Raw genomic sequence first — 21483 nt, forward strand, 5'->3', positions numbered from 1 at the left:
TCCTTGTAACCCTGCCCCTCCTGGTCTTTTTGATGGAACTTTCTAAGGACGAGGGTCCCCCCAATAAAAGCCCACTTCCAAACGTGCTCACTCACTCTTGCCAGCCTCTCGTGACTTTCCTCGCTCCCATTTGGGGAGCTTGAGGTCGAGAGCGGAGGAGCCGTCCTGGAGCTTGATTTAAAGGTAAAGTGTGTGTCTGTGTTTTATTTGGGGTCCCAGGAAATTCACACGAGTGACCTTAAGTTCAGCTGCCCGCACTGGTCGGGGGCAGCATGGGTGTGCCGGAGTTAACATGTGCTCTGTCCTCCCGCCAAAAGACAAACTTACAACACGGGGCCACGTATCAGGGAGTGTCTGAGACCCTTCACCCTAAAACAGGGTCCTGCCAGACTGCACTTACCAGAGAAGCCATTGCTGCCGTTTGAAGTGAGATTCGGGGACTCTGTTCTGCATCTCCCCGCTCCTTCTAAGCTTCTGTTGACACTGCCTCCCGGGCCGGGGTCTCTGCTCACCCTCATGCTTTCCCCAACACCGTCAGAGGCACGGAGCACGTGAGGTGAGTGTGATGACTTCAGCCCTCAAGAAGCCTAGAGTGGAAAGAGACCGTGGGTGGCAGCAGGAGGACGTGGGCAGGACCACTGGGCATGACACAGAGCAGCCGAGGGCACGCAGGAGGGAAAGGGGTCTCTGCGGGGCCTGCCCATGTAACCCAGGAGCCTGGGCTGGGGTCGCCTGGGCTGACCACAGGACACTGCTCTCCGTGACGACCGCATATCTTGCCCGAGAAACTTAGCTGCTTAAAGGCTGAAAGAGAAGATGCAGTTTCCGACCACTTCTGGAATCCAGAGGACGAGTCGATGAGCATTTTAAATGAACTCTGGGGAATTCTGTGGATGAGAAGCACCTGCTTCGGGGCCCATGACCCTGAAACACTTGGCCCCTGCCAGGAAAGGCCACGTCTGCATCGGCCATGTCCACCCAGCTGCCGGCTTAGTGAGCTCCTCTGGCATCTTCCAGACCCTGTTCCTGGCACGGTCCCCACAGACTCCAGTGTGCGCACGGCCGGCGTCTGGACCCTTGCCTCCTCTTCACCTTTGCTCTGTTGCCTAGGTCTGTTGTTTGCCATGAGAAGACATCGATTGCTTGTTTTACCCACAACTGTCTCTAGATCTGGACTAACGACTCCTTCTGGCAAAGCTAGGACGGGAAAATCTCACAGGACTTGCCTCAAGCCCACCTTCAATGCCCTCCCTGGGCCTGTCCTCCTGGGCGAGAGCAATGCAGGATGGGGATCAGCTGACCCAACTGTGCTGTGTCAGGGAGGCGGGAATCTGGACCATGAAGCAGCTTCATTTGTCCTTTGGCCTGGGACAGGTCAGGGGGCAGAGCAGGATCAGGAGGGATGTGGGAGGGCGGGCAGTGGTGGGGTGGGCTCCCCGCTAGGTGAGCAGCCCCCTTAGTTCCAGTTCTCCAGTGGTCAGCACACCACACTTTAAAAGCGGAAGCATTGTGAGACTCGTGGTGGTGTTTGAGAGCTGAGTGGGCGTGCAGGAGGCCAGGGGACATTGGCTGGACCTCATGAGTGGATTGGCCTCCATGCCGCTGACCAAGCCTCCCTGAAGCAGGGGGTTCAGACAAAGGAGCCCTGGGGTCTGCAGCTTGCCCCAGGCTCGTGCCCCAGGGTGAGCTGGCTGCGGGTCTCTGCTCCTGGTTGTGAATCCTTCCTTCTTCTCCACCTGGGCCGCCGGGCCTGAGGGTAGGGCTGTGCAGCAGCTGATTTAAGCAAGACTCCCATGAAGCCACTTTGTCCCCAGGCACGGTTCTCCCTCCAGGTTAGATGGGACTCCCTTCGCAGTGACCTGGGTTCTGTGAGACCTGCCCTGCACCCTGCTGCAGGATTCCTGCTGAGTGTCTGTGGCTGCGGCCATCTGCCATGGGGCCGGGCTGTCCTCTGTTAGTTAATCCCGTGTCCGTGTGTGCTTCCCCAGGCTCATTTCAGAAAGTCCACCGAGAAGCCCCACGGCTGAGGTGTCCATAGTGGAGATTTACAATAACGACATTTTTGATCTCCTGGCCAAAGAGGGTTCTGGAGCAGTGGTTGGGGTCAAGCGTGACGTCGTGACAACCCAGGAAGGATGCACAGAGGTCCCGGGTCTGACCTGCACGTGAGTTCAGGACAGAGGTCCCCTGGCCCCCGAGGGACAGTTGCCGCCCAGGTGCCGAACGGCCATGGCCCAAGCAGAGCCAGCTGTGCAGAAGGATCAGGCTGGTGGTCAGCGGGACGGCCACATAGGGTTCAGGATTCAGTGCATGTCGCCCAATTTTTAGTTTAAGAATGTTTCTTCCTTCCCTCCCTCCCTCCTCCTTTCCTCCCTCTCTCCCCCTTCCCTCCCTTCCCTCCTTCCTTTATCCCTCCCTCCCTCCCTCCCTCCTTCCTTCCTTCCTCCCTCCCTCTCTCCCTTCCTTCCTTCCCTCCTTCCTTCCTCCTTCCCTCCTTCCTCCCTCCTTCCTTCCCTCCTTCCTTCCTCCCTCCCTCCCTTCCTTCCTTCCCTCCTCCCTCCCTCCCTCCTTCCCTCCTCCCTCCCTCCCTCTCTCCCTCCCTCCTTCCTTCCTTCCTTCTTTCTCTCTCATGGTGCTGGGGATCAAGCAGGCCCAGGGCCTTATGTGTGCCAGGCAAGCGCTCCACCACTGGGGTACACCCCCAGCCCAAAGTGGCCTTTTTTACTGGGAACTGTGCAGCGGTGACAGATATTAATCAGCTGGAATGCTGTGACTGTGTCACAGTGTGTGAGTCTGTCAAAACATCAAGGTGTTCAATAATTTTATATGTTGATAATATGTTAATAAAGCTGTTGAAAATAAAAAAGGGGTAGAGCCGGGTGGTGGAATGCCAGCCTGTGCATGCAGGGCCCTGGGTTCAGTCCTCAGCCCAAGAGAAAGAAATAGAAAAGGCTTTTTAAAAGTGTATATAAATAAATGTCTCTTTAAAAGTCTTCATCAGAGTCCATGGGAGGGTGTCATCCTGTCACCAAAGGGGCCAGGAGGGGACAGGGACCTAACTCAGCTTTTGTTGGCTCTTGACATTTGCTGCAGAAAAATAATTTGGGGACCTGTCGGGAAGAGGCATAGCAGAGATTCATTTAGGAAGGCAAGGGGCACTCAGCGGAGGGACAGAGCGCAGGCCATCTCAAGAATGAAACGGGCCTCAGGCTCTTCTCTTAAAGGAGACTGTAAACAGGGAGCCCAGGCTCCTTTAATCTCGGAGCTCAGGACGGGGGCCTGGTTCTCTTCGGGATCTCCAGGCTGACATTGTTGGGCGTTTATGGATGACTTTTGCAACATTCCCCCCTCATAAGTCACTAGCAACATTTTTTCCCTTGGCTTTATTTAGTCTAAAGAAAATAGGTTGTGCAAGGTAGCAATGTGTGGGGGCGCCGGCTCACTGGGCCCAACACTCTGAGGCCCTGGGCTGCTTAAGACTCAGACCTGGGGGCACAGGCTGGGGAGTGCAGGGCTGCTCGTGGGGCATCTTGGGGTGAAGTCACAGCCCGATCCTGCTGTACTCCCCTGTCCGCTGTGCTTGTGTCTTCCATCCTCCTCAGCCCCACCTTGAAGGAGAGGAAAAGCAGATGAAGGGACCTCACTGCCCACGGTCAGTCGAGGACAGTGAACTTCCTCACACTTGAACATCAGCATGTTATAGAGCGCAGGGACGCAGCGTCTTGTGAATGTGCACTCCTCACATGGCCTGGGTTCTCCAGTTATTGTGAAAGCCCTGTGTGGGTCAGCACCTGCCCCACCACCAGGGAGTGACAGGAGGAGTTCCCACCTGAGGCCACGGCGGGGCTGCCCAGCCGGGGAGGACTCAGACTCAGCAAGAGAAGGCTGTGCCGGTGGCTGGTCCTGTTTCCAGAAGCCTGAGGTGCCAGGCATTTGGTGGTGACATGTTTGCAGAAGTAACCCAGACTCTCAGCTGTTGGCTGACGGACTGTGATCCAAATGCAGCCCTTCCCTGCGGAGCCTGAGCAACAGCCCCATCCACGGACATGGGCTCTTATCTCCTGAATTTAATTTGATAGAATATTCTAAAAACGTGGGTCCGTGAGGGTGAAATGGATGGAGGAAGATGGGAACTGGGGGTTACTGACCTTGGATTTGGTGAAACCACTGGTTATTTGTAATTGCTTATGTTCTGTTTGGCCTAAATCAGCTTCAGTCTCCTCTGGAATTGCCGTACCCATGTCTGGGAGCGGTGTCTGTTAGCGGTGGCCCGCTGTGTTGGCCTGGGGACAGCTGGTGGTACTTGCTACCTGCCATTGGGTGCCCTCTAACACCTCTCCCCTGCCAGGGCCGTCGCCAGCGCCGCAGAGCTGGTGGCACTTGTCCACGGAGGTCTGCAGCTCAGAGCGAGGCACCCCACCTTGGTGCACATGGCTTCTTCCAGATCTCACCTGGTGGTGACGGTGACTCTGACCGTGGTGTCCCCTCAGACAGCACTGGTGAGCTGCTATTGGCGCCGGGTCAGTTCAAGTAACAGAAATCCACCAAGAGGAAAAATCCCGGGGTCACCCGGGGTCTGGAGCAGGAATTGCAGCCACACCCTCCAAGGACCTGGGATCTGGGACCTGAACACAGGAGGCCCTAGGGCACAGGCTGGGGAGAGAGAGGGAGGTGGGCGGGAGGAAGCATCTGCTAGGGACATGGGCAACAGGGCATGCAGCACCTGGGGGCGCGGGACAGTGTCCTGAGGGGACTGCACAGTGGGAGAGAGATCAACTCCCGGCGTGTCAGAAAGGCCATGTCATGCCACAGAGGCCCACGGCGTCCAGAGCAGCAGCTCCTGGACTCCAGTCACAGAGGCCCACACGTGCCTGCACACAGGTGCACGGCAGGGCGCCAGGGGGCAAGGCAAGGCTAGGCCCCGCATGGCGTGTGGAAGTCCATGGTGCAGAGGGTGTGTCCTACAGAGCCCGCTCTGGCCCCGCCCCCCATGCAGCCCCAGGGAATCCCTGCAACCTGCTCCAGCTCATTTCCTTCTTGCCTGGAAGGCCAGTGTAGACAGATGTGGTGCATCTTGTCACAAGGACACTCCACACTGTGGTCCCCGGACAAGGGAGGTCGGGGGGCAGCATACTCACTCCTCGAGCCACTCCACCAGCCAGCACACTACTGCCCGGCACAGGACTGGGCTCAGGTAGGGCCCAGGTAGCGCCAGGCACTCTGCTGATCCTGTGAGTGCTGCCACAAGACACAGACACAGAGGTGGCCTCTGTGCACGGGTTCTGGGCTCTCCTACGAAAATCTCTGTGTTTTCTGTTTTGGGGGATGAGCATAAGCTCTCGAGGTCTCGTGGAGTCTGTTCAGGAACTTTGCAGGGCGAGACTTCAGACCCATGGACACAGCACTTCTTCGGGCTTCTGTGAAGCTGATGGATGGATTTCCAGGAGGGCATGGGTTTTCCCAGGGTTCCAGTCACCGTCGTCACCCGGACTACTAGGAAGCATTATTTAGTTTTCTTGGGATGGACTGGGCGTTCGTTAGACTTCCCAACGTGAAGCATGCTACCCGCCTCCTTTTCTTGTTATAGTCCCCTACAGAACCCACCAACTGTCCCTGTGCCCAGTTTGTTTCTAAGAGGAAGAGAGAGGCAGAACCAGCTTCTCGCTGGTGGGTGAGTCCTGGAGGGTGGAGCTGCAAGAGGCCTCCGCACTGACTCCCTGCCCGTCTGTCCTCTGTCCTCTCCTCCCACCAGGCCAGCAGCACCATCCAGCCCCCCTGCAGGGTCACGCTGGGGCAGGGAAGGGGTGGAGCACCTCTCCCCAGGCTCGGCCTCTCCAGCCCCTTCCTGTGGACCACACGGGTTCTGCGAGGCAAGCGCGGGCCAAGCTGCAACTGGTGGACCTGGCCGGCAGTGAGTGTGCAGGTGAGCAGGAGCTGGCCCTCACCTGGGGGTGCCCACAGCCAGGCTTGACCGGCCACCAGGAAGCTCTGAGCCTGGCACCTCTGCTCAGGTGACTCGAATCCCTGTCACATCGGGCCATCAGAGGTCTCCCCAGGGCCATCAGAGGTCACGTTCTTCCTCCTCAGTTTCCAGGAGCAGCTCTGGCCCCTGGAGGAGCCATGCTGGCGCGATGGCGGAGTCCACTGTAAGGACTCCCAGGAGGTGCCTCCCCACCAGCTGCTGAGAGGCCCTCCGCCCAGAGCCTCCTTACTCGTAGGCGCTTGGAAGTGCAGGGTGGCTGAGGGGGCTTCTGTGCCTTGCAGGTGCATCTGGGGTGACTGGCCTGGCACTAAGGGAGACCTCGTTCATCAACTGGAGCCTCGCAGCCCTGGCAGATGTCCTGGGTGCCCTGTCGGAGCGCCGTGGCCACGTGCCTTATCGGAACAGCAAGCTTACCCACCTGCTCCAGGACACCATCGGTTCGTCCCCCTCAGATGAACCCAGAATAGAGAACACTGTGAGCTCAGCCTGGGGGAGCTGTCCCTGGTCCAGATTGTCCTTGGGGCCTACCCAAGTCTGCTGGGCTTCTGGGAGGTCCCCTCTCCAACGTCCCTGGCACTTGGTGGCAACTGCACTTGTGCCCTCCACAGTCTTGGGTAGGGCTGGCTGGTGTGTGCCTTCAGGGGTGCACCCCTGGCCATCCAGCTAGGCTCAGGGCTCCCTCCACCACGCTGGACTCAGCAGCAGCCAGGGCCACCTGCTCCATGGGTCCCCAAGCTGTGGGAGCTGCAGCTCTGCTGAGTGGGGTGAGGGCACTTGGTGCAGCCTCAGGGCCTGTATCAGCCACCTTTTGGGGACCGCACTCTGCTCCAAGTGCCAGTGGACTTTGTGTAGGCAGCTGGACCCCGTCCAGTGCTTTGGGACATGTAGATGCCATTTGTCATGACTCCTACTCAGCTCACATCTTGTTCCTTTTATTTAAGGGGGCGATGCGAAGCTCCTGGTGATCCTCTGTGTGTCCCCGGGGCAGAAGCACGTGGCAGAGACACTGCAGGGCCTGGGGTTTGGGGCCCGAGCTCGGCAGGCTGAGCGGGGACTGGCTGGGAAGAGGCCTTCCTGCGCCCAGGTGAGGAAGTCGTGCGTGGGCTCAGCATCTCGATGAGTCCCCTTCCCCGGAAGTGTGCTCTCTGTCCCTGTTTTCTAGGGTGGGTGCCTGAGGAGTAAATGTGTTTGGATTTGATGAGCCTGTGGTGCCCCAGGGACCTGTGGCTGGCTGGCCGGGAGATCCCCGCACAGCTCAGGCCAAATCACCCGGCACAGGAGGCCCAGAGAGAGGACGGCTCGTCCAAGGAGCCTCCTCCCGGAGCAGATGGGCAGCAGGTGCTCAGGTGGGTGAGGAGCTGTGCTGTCTGTGCGGCAGGCCCACGGCCCCCCAGGAGGCCCAGCTCTGCATGCTGTGCCTCCTTAGACACAAACGAGGCCACAGACCCAGGAGCTCTGCGCACAGGCTTCGGAACTAGACAGACTTGGGCTCTGCCTCCTGCCGGCTTTGTGTCCCGGAGAGGGAAGGCCCCATTTCCTTGTCTGTGAGCTGGTGAAGATCAGGGTGGACAGTAGGGGCAGTGAGGCTTGGTGGAGCAGAACAGGTGCATTACTCACAGCACACTGCCCTGAGGTATCTGTACGTTGCTTCTCTGGCCAAGTGAGGGCCCAGGCTGGGCACAGTGGCAGGGGAGGTGACGAGACCTCCAGCTCTTGGCCAGGGGTCTATGAGTAGTCAGGGCTCTGGGCACCGAGGAGGAAACAGCCCATTTCATGTCCACCAGCCTCTGAACTCACGCAGCTCCATGTGTGGGAAACCAACCAGAGCATCTGGGGACTTGATGCCAGGGCAGTAGAAGGGCCTGGGGGGCTGGGGATCTGCCCGCTGCTGGTGTCCACGTGTGCTGGGAGCCACGTCGCAGGACCCAGTTGCAACCCGAGAGCTGCATTCCTTGTTTCTGACCTTCTGGGGAGAGCCCCGCTGTACCAGGCCGACAGAGAAGCGCAGGAGACCCTGCCCGCAGGCCTGTGGGGAATGGCTAGACCCGGAGGCCCACAGAGCAGTGGTCGGAAGAGCAGTTTGAAGTCACTTTGTGTTTTCCCCAACCCCTGGTGCTGGGGCTTAGGGCTCTGTGGGACAGGAGGGGGCAAGGGGGGCCCACCTGGTTCCTGATTGAACTTTCCACCCAGGTATGTGGAGAGTAGAGGCTAGCTGGGGCAGGAGGGTGGGCCACCATCTGGCCATCCATCGGGGGAGGCCCCTGCCCAGGGGGGACTCCTGCTGGGGAAGGCTGTGAGCAGGAACTGTATGCTCTACGGGGGAGGCTGCGGGGAGATTGGTAAAGGGGAGTGAGTCTCATAGTTCCCAGGACCCTCAAGTTCCCCCCACACATGAAAGAACCAGGTCTGGTGGTGTCGGGAGTAGGCTGGCCCTCACTCAGCCAGGGTGGGAGGAGGTGTGACCTGAGACAGTGACAGCCCCCTGTGCCTCCCTTGACCCTGGACAGGCCTGACCTCAGGTTAGAAGCTCTCGGGACTGGTGCAAGGCTGAACTGGATCTGGGTCAGTGCAGACCCTGCTTAACACTGAATATGGAGTGTGGACAGGATGTGGATGTCAGTCCTCGGACAGGGAGGCTCAGGCCTCTCTGGATCTGCTGCCCATAGGTGACTCAGTGCCCAGCAGTGACTCAGGCAGCCCAGGAAAGCGGGGATACAGTGTGTATCCCCAGCTTCAGCCCCTGACGCCCAGCAGCAGGCAGCTGCAGTGTGTCCCCAAACATCTCCGGGAGGGCAAGGAGCCCCCGTTCTGGGTGGCGACAGAGTGGCACACATCCCAAAGATAGCCTGCCCAGGGGAACGTAACATGGCCAGAGGCTGACCCCCAGCTCTGACCCTCTGTGGGCCCTCCGGGAGCTCCTTCATGCAAGGCCGGAGTTGCACCCCCCTCTCTTCAAACCTGTAGGAGGTCTAAGGTCCCTGGTTTTAAAGATGCTTTGTGCTGATTTGTTGGAAGAAAAGGATTCAGCAGCAGCTTAAGAAGCACGTAATGGCTGCGTTGAGGGATGGACCATGAGGGGAGGCAGAGACTTCCTGACCACTGAGTGACAGCGAGGACAGGACGTGGGTGTCAGGGCGTAGAGGGGTCCAGTGCCTCTGCTGGGGAGGTTCCCTGAGGACCTGGCTCCGAGCAGAGCGTGGAGGAGGTCAGCAACACTGGGGAGGACACGGGGGCTGAGTGGTGGGTGCTGTGCTGTCCCCTGGTGGACACCCCATCCTATCTCATGCCCAAGCCTGTGAGGGATGATTTCCCATACACAGAGTGTGTGGGCCACAGGCCTCAGAGCCAGAGGGAAACTGCTAACCTGGAGGGTGGACAGGGCTTTGTCAGCACAGGGTTGAAGCCAGGGGCCAGTGACCCTCAAAGGGGCCGTGTGCCTGTGTGTTCTGCGACTGGCAGGGTAAGACAGAGCCAGGCTCCAGCCCTGGTTTGTCAGCAGAAAGGGACGCGCTGCCTTGGGGAGAAAGAGGAAATGGATTCTGCCCCCCCCCATGTCACTGGGGGTGCCAGCAAGCTGTCTGCTCAGGACGAGGCCCAGCTGACCACTGCCTCATTGTGTCCCCTTGCTCCAGGACACGTGGCGTCTGCTGCAGTATCCAGTGAGCTGGGTGAGACGGCCTTAGTGAGTGCGGCCCTGGGGGGAGCGAGAGTGGGCATGTGGTGGGGCGAGTTGGCGTTGGACTGCAGCTGTGCCTTGGCAGGGCTTTGTCCCACTGCCAGCCTCCAGCTCGGCCCCAGCTCTGGTGTGTAAAGAGCCTCACGGTCAGCACACATCCATTCCCTGGATGCCTACTTCATGTCCAGCTGTGTTCTGGGCACTGGAGATACCACAGAGGACACACGAAGCTCCTGCCCTGGGAGATTGCAGAGCTGGGGCGGGAGGGCCACGTTCCCCCAGGCGTGTCCTGCCCCCAAGTGCAAAAATAGTTGATTATTCCACAAGCTGCAGATAAAATGTGTCCCCAAAGCTCTTCTTGCCAAGGTGACGAGGGCTGGGAGGCTGGGGTTTGGCAGGTGACTTGGTTAGGAGGTGGAGGGTCAGACAGGATTAATGATGTTATTAGAGATCCCAGGGGTCCTACCCCTTCTACTGTGTGAGGCCCTTGACCAGAGTCCAGTTGGCCTGGGCCTTGGGCCTGGGTGTCCAGTCCCCAGACGTGTCTCTGCCTGAACAATTTCTGTGCCCGTGATTTGCTGCAGGAGCCAAGCGAAGACTGCATGACAGCTGCCTCCCCAGAGACCAGGTGCCTGCAGGCCACCTCTCATGAGAAGCCATGTGCAAGGCAAGGCTGCAGCCGGGTGGCCACCAACCTCCAGGGCCCTGTCTCTGGGCCAGGGGCTTCGCTTCCTGGACCTGTCACCCCATCACACCTCCCAGAGTGGTGCCCATCCTGAGTCCCTTGTGGGTGGCCGAGGTCCGCCTGGGAGTCAGCTGGCCCTGCATGCTGGGTGATGCCCCCGCCCTGCTCCAGATGGCCTCTTCCTCCTGCTCCAGCACCACTCAGGCCTCGCGGCCTCTGGCACCCAGAAGACCAGGCCCCAGCACCAGGGAAATCATACCGTTCAGGACACTGCCCGTGGTCCCAGATGCTCTGTGATGGTGACTCTGGTTTCTACGGAGCCTGAACCCTTGGTGCCTACTTCAGGTGCACATGGTGACAGCAGCAAAGGGCAGATGGGAGAAGCCACATGCTGCCAGCAGCCCCAGCAGGTCCACAGGAGTCGGGCACGGGCAGTGTTAGGTGCAGGCCAGCACCCAGGCCAAGGGCTGCTGGGGACGCTGGGGACACTGGGGAAGTGGCAAGCCATGGGGGTCATGGAGGCTTAGGCAGGTGAGGAGCCCAAAGGAGCTCCAGTCTGAGGCCTGTCCTGCAGCCAGGGGCCTCCATTCTCCAGCAGGAGGGCTGTGAGCTGAGAGCTGGGCATGACACATGTCCCTGGGAGTCAGCCCTGTGACCAGAGGGCCTGACATCAGCATCCCCAGCTTGAGCCTGACTCTGAGGCCGGAAACCTCCAGGTGGTCATGGGCACCCTCTGCCAGGAGGGTGGGATTAAGGCTGGGAAATCTGAAGTAGGTCTGAAGGAAGTTCAGAGAAAAATTAAAACCATCAAATCCCAACTTTCAAAAGCTGGAAAATAACACTAATAATCCCAAGATTTCGAGTCAGCACTTTTATGAACTGGTTGCCTGAGTAACGAGCCACACACAACCTGGGGCCTTTGCAGACGGTCCTGTGAACCACTCTCTGAACCCCGTGGCTCTCCTGGCTTGGCAGGCCAGCTCCCAGCAGTGAGCCTGAGGCATGTCCCCTGCGCCGCCTGGTAACTGGTGACATGATGAGGACCCAGGGCTGAGAAAGGGGCTGCGGGATTCGGAGGTGTTTCTGCTGCCCCCTGGTACTCTGCTTTGGGGAGGACATGCCCACCCTGTGACATGGCCTCTGCCCTGTGCTGTCCAGTCCCAGAAGTTTACCACCCCTGCAACCTGGCCTGAGCCCTGGATGCCTCCGGCCAGGCCCGAGTTAGATGGTCTGCAGCTGTGGCCCCAGGGCTGCACGAGTCTCCTGCATGCCTCAGGCCCATGTGGTCAGCCATGATGAGGAGGGCGGTGGTGCCCAGTGGAAAAGGATGGGGTCCCAGACCCCCACAGCTGCAAAGTCGGCTGCACATTTATGAAGCTGTAACTGCATGCGCACATTGCTGAGCCCACGGCTTAACCTGCTTCTGGGGCTGCTGCACATACTGCTGCCTGAGCCCTGCTGCTTGGCGTGGAGGACCCTCTCTGGACCCTGGAAGGCACTGGAGGCCCGACTCCTCCTGTCTCCAGCCACAGAGCAGCCTTGCAGGCCGCATTGTCATGGAGCTGTGCAGGCTGTCCCAGAAGGCTGGACTCCAGCTGGCAGTCTCCATCCTCCAGTGGGGGTGCTGACCAGGGCACAGAGGACGGGAACACAAGAGCAGGCTCTGCTCCCCAAGAAGCAGCATTTACAAAGTGAGTGTGCCAGCTAGGAGTCAGAGTGTGGAGCGTCCATGCTGCATCTGGGTGAGGCAGGAAGTGAGACCCTGGCCTGGGGCTGACCCGTCGACCTCTAAGTGTCCTCTCCACCCACCTCGCAGACCAGAGATTGCAGGCGCAGCAGGGCTGCCTGGTGGTTGAGGTCACTTGGCTCAACTCTCCATGGGCCCCAGGCCCAGAGGAAGGACAGAAATAGAAGGCAGCCCCCTCTGCCTCCCATCGGGAAGGACCTAGGGTGCAGGTCCCAGCCTCCCTGTGACCTTCTGCTGCTGCCCACAGCTGTGCTGAGAAGCAGGACACACAGGGCAGGGCCAAGGGGACTGGCAGGGGACGTCTTGAAGAGAGGCTGTGACCGGCTCTGGGAGGGCTGGCAGAGACCAGCTGGGGCTCCCGGCCCATACCAGACATGAGAAGTAGCCAGAACAAAAAGGTAACCCCACCGTGGGTGGGCGCTGGACAGGTCACCCTGGCTACTCAGAGAGGACTCACTGTGTGAGGCCCTGGTCCTGGCCACTGTCCTCACAGCAGGCACTGGGTCCCCACCCTCAGCCATGGCCTCATGGCCCATGGTGCCTGCTCACCCTCAGCAGAGGACTCAGGGACCCATGGGAGCCCTGGTGGTGACGATGACACTGATGATGTGGGAGACCCCGGCCTGACAGGTCAACCCTCGACCCCCAGCAGCCAGGGAAGAAGAGGAGACGCAGTGGCCGTGCCGTCCCTGTCGGTGAACGGGAACCCAAGCCCCGGCTGCCTCCACCTCGGCTGTGGGTGCTGTGCCGGGAGGGCCGGCCCCGGGCCCTTTCTCCAGGAACACTTGCAGTGCCGGGAAGTCGAGGCCGGTGGCTGGGAGCTCGCCTGACCCCATGAGAGCCTCGCTGGCCTCGTCCTCTGCATTCCTGCGCCTGCCGTGGGGTGTGACTGCATGTGGGGTGCGCAGGCACATGTGAGGACATCTCTGTGTGGGCAGGATCCTGTCCAGGCCCTCACCACGCCTGCTCCCTCAGTGGGCACGTTCCTGCCCTACGTGGGCTGGGCTTTTGCTCCTCGAGCTGAAGGGAGCTGGTCTGACCCTCCCCAGGCCAGGTGAACCCCTTCTCTACCCCTTCTTTCCCCGTCTTGGGGAAGGCAGCCTGTGCCAGCTGTGTGAGGCCTGGGGCAGGAGGGGTCTCAGCCTCAGGGCAGGGGTCTGTGCAGGGAGCCACCCTCTACCTGGTGGTGTGTCTGTGCAGGAGGTGACAGGGTCTCTGGGTGGGCCTGGGAGACAGCTGGGCCCAGAGTGCAGGAGAGGCCTGCATCTGCAGGACCCTGAACTTCTGAGCAGAATCACAAAAAGCAAGGTCCAGGAGAGGCCATGGCGCAGTGGTGCAGCGGTGAGCTGCAGCCTTGGGTTTAGGGCCCATGCGGGAGTGTAAGTGCAGGAGGCCAGGCTCCCCCAGGGCCTGAGGCTGGCCAGACACCCTTCACATAGGCTGCTGCGCTGCCCCAGGGTCAACACCACTGACTCCTGGCTCTCCTGGACGCTGGATGTCCAGGCCCTGACTTATCATTCGGGGAAGGAGCTTATGGGCCACAGACAGGCACAAGGAGGACCCCCGTCACCCTGGGCTGACGTCCGAGCTGGCTGCACACCTCCCACAGGGGGAGACCGTCGGAAGCTGGCCAGGAAGTGGGGGTTGGAAGATAGAAGAGGCAAGGGCCAAGACCGCCCTGCCCCGGGCTGGCCACGGGGCAGTGGTGTGGGGTGAGCCACCCTCAGGCTGGCAGGCGCAGACAGAGGCACCTGTGGACAGTGTCTACACCACAAACTCCTGCAAGGACGCGCCCTCCCTGAGCAGGTCCAGGGAGAGACAGTTCATGGACCTCTTGCCACAGAGGGCAGCCCTGGCCTCCTGGGGCACCAGCAGCCCTGCCAGGGAGCAGCTGAAGGCACAGGTGTGAGAGGCAGGTGCAGGGCGAGGGGCTGGCTGGAGCTGATGTGTGTGGTCCAGGCTGCGGCTGTGCAGGGCCTCCCTGCCGCTGGGCTCCGGCTCCCGGACCTGCAGGGAGAAGCCACCCATGGCTCTTTACTCAGCAGCGGGCGCCAGGCCAGCTGCTGTCACAAGCCTGTGCTACCTGCTGGGTGTGCTCTGCCTCTGGCAGGAGGACTGGACCCCTGCAGGGCTCCCACTGCCTGGCTTGGCCTGAGGCCCACCTGCCCCCGCCCAGGGTGCTCTGCTCCAGGCCCTCGAGGCCCCTGACTCCAGCAGCAGCAGTTCTGCTTCAACCCTGCTGCGCCTCCCCACCCCACCACCCTCCGCCGCCAGGTCCTCTGCTACCATCACACAGCCCCTGGCTGGCCTCTGCTGCGGCAATCAGGGGTGTGGGCCCAACCGAGGGCTGTCCCACAGAGATCCCACTCGTGGCAGAGGGGGATGGAGGGAAGAATGCGGACAGTCACATTGATGGCCACCTGTGGGCCACACATGGGTCACATGCAGGCCACACTGCCCAACCTGGACCTAGGGGGCCCTACCTTGTGTAGGACCTCGGTGCTCTGGCCTCTGGTCCTGGCCAGCGGGACCTGCACCACTGTGAAGGGCCCCGAGCAGGAGGCTGAGGAGGAGGAAGGGGCCTGAGCGGGGGTTGGCAGGGCCCGTCCTGCACCTGCAGCTGGGCTGCAGCTGCCCGCCCCAGTGCTGTGTCCTGGAGCCCCGACTCCTCGTGGCCCGCAGGCGAGGTGGTCTGTGACCTCACACAGTGTCCACTGCGAGGTGGTCCTGTGTGTCCCAGAGAGCCCAGGGCATCGGGTTCCACCTGACACAGGACCCCTCTCCTTGCCCACCTGGCTCCATCAGGGGAGGAAGGTGAGCTGCCCCAGGAGGCCCAGGTCCTCCCCACAGAGCTGGGGCCACAGCCTGCCCAGCGCAGTTCTGTGTTGAGGCTGGGGAGAAGCCAGGCCTGGGTCGTGGTGGCCACTTTTCCCCAGTAGCCCTCCCTGTCCTGTGGCTGAGACACCTTGTCTGCTCCAATGTCAGACAGAACAGACTTCTCCAGGCCAGCGGGGTGCTGTGGTCATTTCTACTGGGTCTAGACCAAAACTTGGTCCAGACATCAGAGGTGAAGGCCAGCAGTGGACACTGGTTAGTGACAGATCTGCCAACCCTGGGCAACCCCAGATGACTCTGGCTGGCCTTAGGTGACACCAGGTGGACCTGGGTGGTACATTCGGGCATGTTCCCAGAGAGGCACTGTGACACGCAGCCTGGCCTCTCCCAGCAGTCTGGCACTTGGGGCAGGCCAGGCTCTTTGCTACCTCATTCTTCTCCGCCCACCTTTGCTGCCCCCGCTGTCCCTGAAGCTGATGGACGGCATCTTCCTGCAGAGGCCCTCAGCCTCTACGGGCTCATCCACAGACACCTCCCCAGATTCTGCATGCTGAGAGTCGGCCTCTGTGCCCAGTGTGTGGGCACTGCCGTGGCTGTCAGCAGAGCTGAGCGAGAGGCGGTGGTGGTGGTGCGGGCCAGTGTCCCTCTTGTGCCTGCTGGCCAACTCTGGGTCCAGTTCCAGCGGGTCGCTGATGTAGGCCTCCTGGTAGTGCTTCTTCTCTGCAGGGCGTGGGGGACAGATGTAGAGCTGGGTTTGGAGGAAGGCCTGGCCCCAGGGACATGGCCCATAAGGCTTTTCCTGGGGCTTCCTCGCTGTCTCAGGCTACAGGCTCATCCTGAGCATCCCTGATGTCACGGCCACCCAGGACAGGGCTGGGTGGGAGAGAACAGACTGTCAGCCTGTTCTGAGGGCAGGTGTTCCCTAGGGCTGCCTCATTACACAGGGACAAACACATCTGTGCAAGCTCACCCCCCTATGCAGTCACACATGTGCTCACACACGTGCTCACACACACGCCCACCCGTGCTCTGTGACTGCAGTGTGCACACGTGGCTGTCTCCCGGTGCTCTCTAAGGACACAGTGAGAACAGCCCCCAGGTGAAGACTGGGAGAGTGAGACCAGGCCTGGCACAGCACTGCAGCCAGGTCTTCACGTGGCCTTGATTCTGCACAAGGGACGATGTGAGGAGTCGGAAAGGGGCTTCCGGAGCCCGGACAGAGCTGAGCAGCGCTCACCTTGACTGCACCCCGCCCCCATCTCTAGGCTTCTGCTCAGGTCACCACTACACTTCACCCAGAGCGCCTGGGGGACAGGAGCTGAAAGGCCACTGTCCATTACGGGAGAACCCTTTTGCTGAGCCCAGAGTGGGTGGCCCAGGTCCTGGGCAAGTTCTAGGGACAATCCGCTTCATCTCCACCCCTCAGAGGGGGTGAGCAGCTATCTGCTAGGTGCCCAGACCCCGGCGGGGAGGTGCCTACCTTCAGCCTCATCCAGCAGCTGCAGCCGCTGCAGCAGGGGCTTCACACTGAGGTAGAACTGGTGGCTGGAGCGGAGCAGCCGGAGCAGGTGCCGGGAGCGCCAGGGAAAACCCGTGTAGAAAACCAGGTTCCGGGATGGGGGCAGCCCAGCGGGCTGGATCTCCAGCTTCTTTCCCTGAGTAGACAGAAGGGACAATAGATGTGGCTTCATACGTTGAAAAACCCTTCCAGCAATAGGAAAGACATCACATGGCCCTCTAACTAACTGGGCGATGGCCAAGGTCCCCTTTAAAGATTTGACTTCCGTGAGCAAACGGATCTCTTGGTCACTGTGATCAGGAGGCTGTCTGACCTTAGCCATGAGAAGGCAGCCCTCTATGCAGACCCCTGCCTTGGCTGGGTGAGGGTGCAAGTGTCCAGGGTGGGACCTAAAGGGCTGAGTCTCCCTGTCCATTCTACCCAGTGGCCCTCACTCTCAGTCACAGGGGCCCAGGGTGACAGCTCTGGAGCCGGATGAGAGGGGCACAGATGTGCCTCTAGGACCCACTCGGGAGCCAGGAGTCACATGGAATGAGAAGGGCATCAGGACCTCCCTTCACATCTCGGCCACTCGCCCCGTCCCGGCAGGGCCATGCCAGCAAAGCTGCGAGGGTGAGCATGTCCAGAGCCTCCGGGGCTGATGGGAGCCAGGAGGAAGGGAGCCTGCACGAGCCCCGAAGGACGGAGCTGCATCTGCCCCGGGGCTCTAGAGTGTTGAGGGCCCTTGCAGACACCCACCAGAAAGGCCAGCTTCCTGATGCAGGGCCAGGGCAAGTCATGCAGCAGCTGCGGAGCGTGGCTCACCTCCTGCAAGACAGAGGCACTGTGTCCAGGAGGGCGGCCAGGGCGAGTCTCAGGGAGGGGGCGAGTCCCTCTCTCACCTGATAGATATGCATTCCCTTGAGGGTGAGTCCCAGGAGGAAGGTGGGGTGCTCAGGCTTCTTATCCTGAAAGGTGCAAGAGGTGGAGGCCCTGGGCCTGGGGTGGCCAGAGACCACCATGCCCCACCCAGCTCTGTCCTGGACCCTCCCCTGGCCCTTTGTGTGCTGGAGCTGTCCCTGCCAATTGCCCAGGCACTCCCTCAGTCTCCATTCCCCAAACGTGTCTGAACCCCTTAACCTGCCCCAAGAAACCTCCACCCAGTCCTCTCCGCAAAGACTGAGCGCTGTGTCACCTGTGTGCCTGGCCGGGTGGACACAGAGTCCAGGCCCGAGGCCCCAGCACTAGACCCAAGTCAGAACAACCGTGGCCGAGCCAGCAGGCTCGGGTCCCCAGTCCCTCGGGGTCCGCTGGAGCCCTGCGGAAGCGCTGCACACCACCTCTGGACAGCCACCAGGGAACACATTCCCTCCCTCACCACACCAGCCTGTCCTGAGGACCTCCGTCCCCAGGATGGTTGGTCACACCGTCACCTGTGGGGACTTGGTCCAGCTCTGCTCTGGGATCCAGGTTACAGTGTCCTCTGCAGGGGACTCTGCCTGCCCTGTCCTAGGGTCCCAGCACGCTGTCAGCACGGGGGCTCTGTCCCTCCCCTGTCCTGGGCCCCAGCGCTCTGGGCTCAACCTTGTACAGCTGAAGAAGTGGACAGGCACGTCCTCGAGCTGACAGGCGTCCCTGAGGAACCTCAGCACAGCTGCCTGGGGGCTCAGCTCCTGCTGCTCGCGGTGCACGGTGGGCACGTGCCGGAGGATATAGTCGACACCCCTCTTGGCAATGACCTGAGGACGGGCCCAGGTCAGCTCCACCCTCCTTCCCTCCCTCCCCTGAGTTGGCCTCCTTCTTGGGAAGCCTCCCAGCCTCCTGCCATTGCAGGGGACCTCCCCAGCTGCAGCTGTCCAGCGGGAGGACTGGGCCTGCTGTCCAAGCTGGGGACACAGAGATGAGTGTGTGGAGTTCCCCAAAGCACCCAAGGAAAGCCCCTCTCTTTCTGGGCCCCCAGTGCCCACCACAGAGACCCAGAAACAAGCTGATTCCAGGTGGCAGTGTGCGCCCAACAAGCCACGACTCCCCGTACGGCTCCCAGCAGCCCAGGAGGAGGCTACGTCTGTGCACGGGGTGAAACCTGAGGGACGTGCATCTGAGGAGGGCCAGCCATGTCCAGAGGGACGGGGTACCTGGAGGACTGGACCCAGCCCTGGGCACAGTGACCAATGTGCAGAGCGGACAGTTTCCAGCTGCTTGGGGCGGACAAGGAACAAGGAGACGCCCACAGGGAGGGAAACTAGGACTCTGCCCAGGGCAGGGGCCACTGTCCCTGGAGGGACAACCCAGTGCTCAGTGCCCCCACGAAGCCAGGCACAGTGCCCGGGGCTGGGAACACAAGGTGGACTCCTCTGCTCCCTGACCCCCGCCTCCCAGGGCACTGAAGGGCTGAAGCACGGACGTGAGTGGCCCCTAAAGGGCCCTGGGATACCTGGAGAGAAGGGGCAGGTGGGCTGTTCTTCACAGCTGGGCAGGTTCAGAGGCTCAGAGGAGGAGAGCCCCTGGCTCCAGGTCGCACAGCTGGCCAAGTGTGAGCAGGAGCACCGGAGTCAGCCCTGGGCACTGGTCCACGCGGCCACACGCCTGCCTTGGGCTCCCCCAGGTTCCCCCCCCCTCCCAGCTCTGCAGCCTCCCCTCTGCATGGACCCCGTAGAGTCCTGTTGGGGACAGTGTCAGTGACCCCCCAGGAGGGTGCCAAGGGGTCCTTACCCACTGTGGGAAATAGGCCTGCGGCTCGAAGTACCGCCCGACGTGCGGCGGCTTGCGGTGGCTGCCCAGGTCGGCCTGCAGCGCGAGGGCGGCCAGCAGGAAGTAGGCCTCCTCCCTGTGTGCGCACTGGGACCGCAGCACCCGCTCCTTCAGGCTGCAGTAGTACAGGTGCCGGGCCACCTGGTCGCTGGAAGGCAGCAGAGCTGGGTGGGGTCCAGTGGCTGGACCTGGGTGGGGTCTGCACAGCCGCCCGCCCCAGCCTGGTCCAGGGCACCCAGCCTCCCCTGTTCACAGCCTGATCTGACCCAGGGCAGTGCCGGGCGCACCCTTCTCCGTGAGCAGAGAGCTGCTGCCCCCAGCGGGGCCCAGCCAGGCCTGGCTGCAGCCTTCAGCAGCCTGGACCCCGGAGGGAAGGGCCTGCCCAAGGGCTCAGGCACAGCGGCACTGAAGCCGGTTCCCTGAGCCCACTGCCCAATGCCGTCAGCCACACACAGCTCCAGGACAAGGCGGGCTGCCCAGGGGGCCTCCCCTAGGTCTTCTAATACAGTTGGGCACTGCCCTCAGCCCACCTCCCGGTTCCCCAGAACCTGCACCCTCCCCTCCCCCTCTGGGATCAGCGACCACCTGCCTTCTCAGGGTCCCCAGCCCTCTCTCTGTCTTGCTGAACATCAGGGTTCCTGGTTGTCCTGCCAGCTCCGAGGTGGCCATCTGAGGGAGGCCACCGCCCCTGTCCCGGGAACCCCTCCTGCCACGTCTGCACAGATGCTTCAGGTAAAGGCCCAGTCAGGCCCCACACTGCACCAACATGGCTGTTCTGAGGCACAGGCAGATGGCTTGGCTCCTGGACTTGGATGTCCTTCCAGGCAAGGTCCTGGACACCAGGAGCAGTTACCTCATGACCCTCCCATGCTCCACGTAGTACTGCACTCTGAGGGAGGTGACGAAGGGCGCGCGGGGCCTCCAGCCTCCCTGTTGGGAGAGGGTGAGGAAGAGCGGGCCTGGGGCACCTCCCGGCGCCCGGCCTTCGTCAGGATCTTAGGAGCCGCGACACTCCGTATTTCATCCTACTTTTACGGGGAGAAGGGCCGAGTGGGGTGTGGCACCGAGGACGTGGGGACAGCAGTGTGCCTGCCAGACAAGCCCAGATGAGGCGGGGGCCCCAGCAGGGAGCCGCAGGCCCACACGGGCTCAGCCTGGCCTGCAGCCCACTTACTTGAGTTCCTCTCTTCCAGTCCTCTGAGAAGTACTTGCTGAGCCTGAGCTCCAAGTCCATGAACACGTGCTCATTGTCTAGAAAGGACGGGCTTCGTCAGCAACTCACCTTCACTCCCGAGGGCCTCGAGCCGGGCAGCTTCTTCTCTAGCTGACCTGGTGCGGGCTGCTCCCTTGGGCTGGCTGCGGGGACAGCCCTGTCAACCGCTGCTGGTTACCTGCATGGCCTTCCCAGGGAGGGCTGGCACACTCTCAGCCTTCCGGGAGGCATGAGGATGAGCAGCGGGGCCCGCAGACCTTCCCTGCACCCCAGGCTCCCTGGCCCAGCCACAGAACAAGAGGGACCCTATAGCCTGCCCACGCCAACAGACGCCGACCACCAAGTGCACTGTGGGCCCAGTGGCTGGGAGGGTGCTGGGGACGCTTTTGCTGAGGGAAGCCTTGCTGTGACACTGGGGCAGGACTGTGGGTTTCCTGTGGAAGCTGGAGGGGGAGGCTGGGGGCTCCCTCCACTGTCACAGGCTCCGTGCCAAGGCCTGAGGTGCATAGCTCCAAGTGAACTGGGGAGGAAACGTCCCTCAGGAGCCACCGAGGAGCTGCTGGGCCACGGTGAGGACAGTGTGCTGCAGGCCAGTGTCACCGGCTGTCCCTGGCAGTTTTAACCTGTTCTGCCCACTGAGCACATCCCAGTCCAGCTGCCACCTTCAGACACCCGGCTGGACATGGCACTGGGACCAGCAGTCCTGCCCAGGTAGAGAGAGCCCTGGAAACGCCCGGAGGCTCCACGGGGGCCAGGGCTGGGGGCCCAGGCCTCCCGACTCTGCCTGGCCTGCCTCTGTCTCCCCCAGAGCCCCACGGACCTGACAGACAGCGGGCTGGGGTCCAGCTGAGTTCCTAGGCTCACCAGGGCCAGGAGTTAGGGGCTGAGCTGTGTCCCCAATGTCAGAGCCCTGACCCCCGGTCCTCAGGGACTGCTCAACTTAAGTGAGTCTCCAGGGTGTCCTGATCCTCCAGGAACGGGACTGGACATGCAGCCCAGAGGGACAGCAATGCGAAGACACCGGGAAGGAGGCAGAGAGGACACAGGCGGGAGAGGACCCCAGAACCTCCAGGGTCACGTGTATCTCTCCCAATT

At 61.5% G+C, this 21483-nt stretch overlaps 2 protein-coding genes across 2 annotated transcripts; one reads left to right on the forward strand and one right to left on the reverse strand.

Moving 5' to 3' along the window:
- The first annotated feature begins 2229 nt into the window (after positions 1–2229).
- Positions 2230–7103, forward strand: LOC143401722 (kinesin-like protein KIF25). Its single transcript, XM_077109627.1, has 5 exons — positions 2230–2294; positions 4349–4499; positions 5839–5923; positions 6265–6420; positions 6925–7103. The coding sequence occupies exons 1-5, from the start codon at positions 2230–2232 to the stop codon at positions 7101–7103; spliced, it is 636 nt and encodes a 211-aa protein (XP_076965742.1).
- Positions 7104–14379: 7276 nt separating this feature from the next.
- On the reverse strand, positions 14380–20572 carry LOC143401728 (FERM domain-containing protein 1-like). Its single transcript, XM_077109628.1, has 11 exons — positions 20554–20572; positions 20350–20426; positions 20029–20105; positions 19137–19323; positions 17858–18163; positions 17327–17392; positions 17184–17252; positions 16407–16581; positions 15355–15646; positions 14575–14818; positions 14380–14511 (listed from the first exon to the last, which is right to left on the reverse strand). The coding sequence occupies exons 1-11, from the start codon at positions 20570–20572 to the stop codon at positions 14380–14382; spliced, it is 1644 nt and encodes a 547-aa protein (XP_076965743.1).
- Between the last annotated feature and the right edge of the window lie 911 nt (positions 20573–21483).

Source organism: Callospermophilus lateralis, chromosome 6 (genome assembly GCF_048772815.1).
Source record: "Callospermophilus lateralis isolate mCalLat2 chromosome 6, mCalLat2.hap1, whole genome shotgun sequence".
Taxonomy (NCBI): Eukaryota; Metazoa; Chordata; class Mammalia; order Rodentia; family Sciuridae; genus Callospermophilus; species Callospermophilus lateralis.

Excerpts from the sequence above, each read along its gene's own strand:
- LOC143401722 (XM_077109627.1), top strand. The coding sequence starts at position 2,230 with ATGGCCCAAGCAGAGCCAGCTGTGCAGAAGGATCAGGCTGGTGGTCAG. Across the intron at positions 2,295-4,348 it reads CAGCGGGACGGCCACATAGG|GGCCGTCGCCAGCGCCGCAG; the intron begins GTTCAGGATTCA and ends CTCCCCTGCCAG. Across the intron at positions 5,924-6,264 it reads GGCCGGCAGTGAGTGTGCAG|GTGCATCTGGGGTGACTGGC; the intron begins GTGAGCAGGAGC and ends TGTGCCTTGCAG.
- LOC143401728 (XM_077109628.1), bottom strand. Across the intron at positions 19,324-20,028 it reads GAGCATGGGAGGGTCATGAG|CGACCAGGTGGCCCGGCACC; the intron begins GTAACTGCTCCT and ends GCTGCCTTCCAG. Across the intron at positions 15,647-16,406 it reads GCTGCTGGATGAGGCTGAAG|AGAAGAAGCACTACCAGGAG; the intron begins GTAGGCACCTCC and ends CACGCCCTGCAG.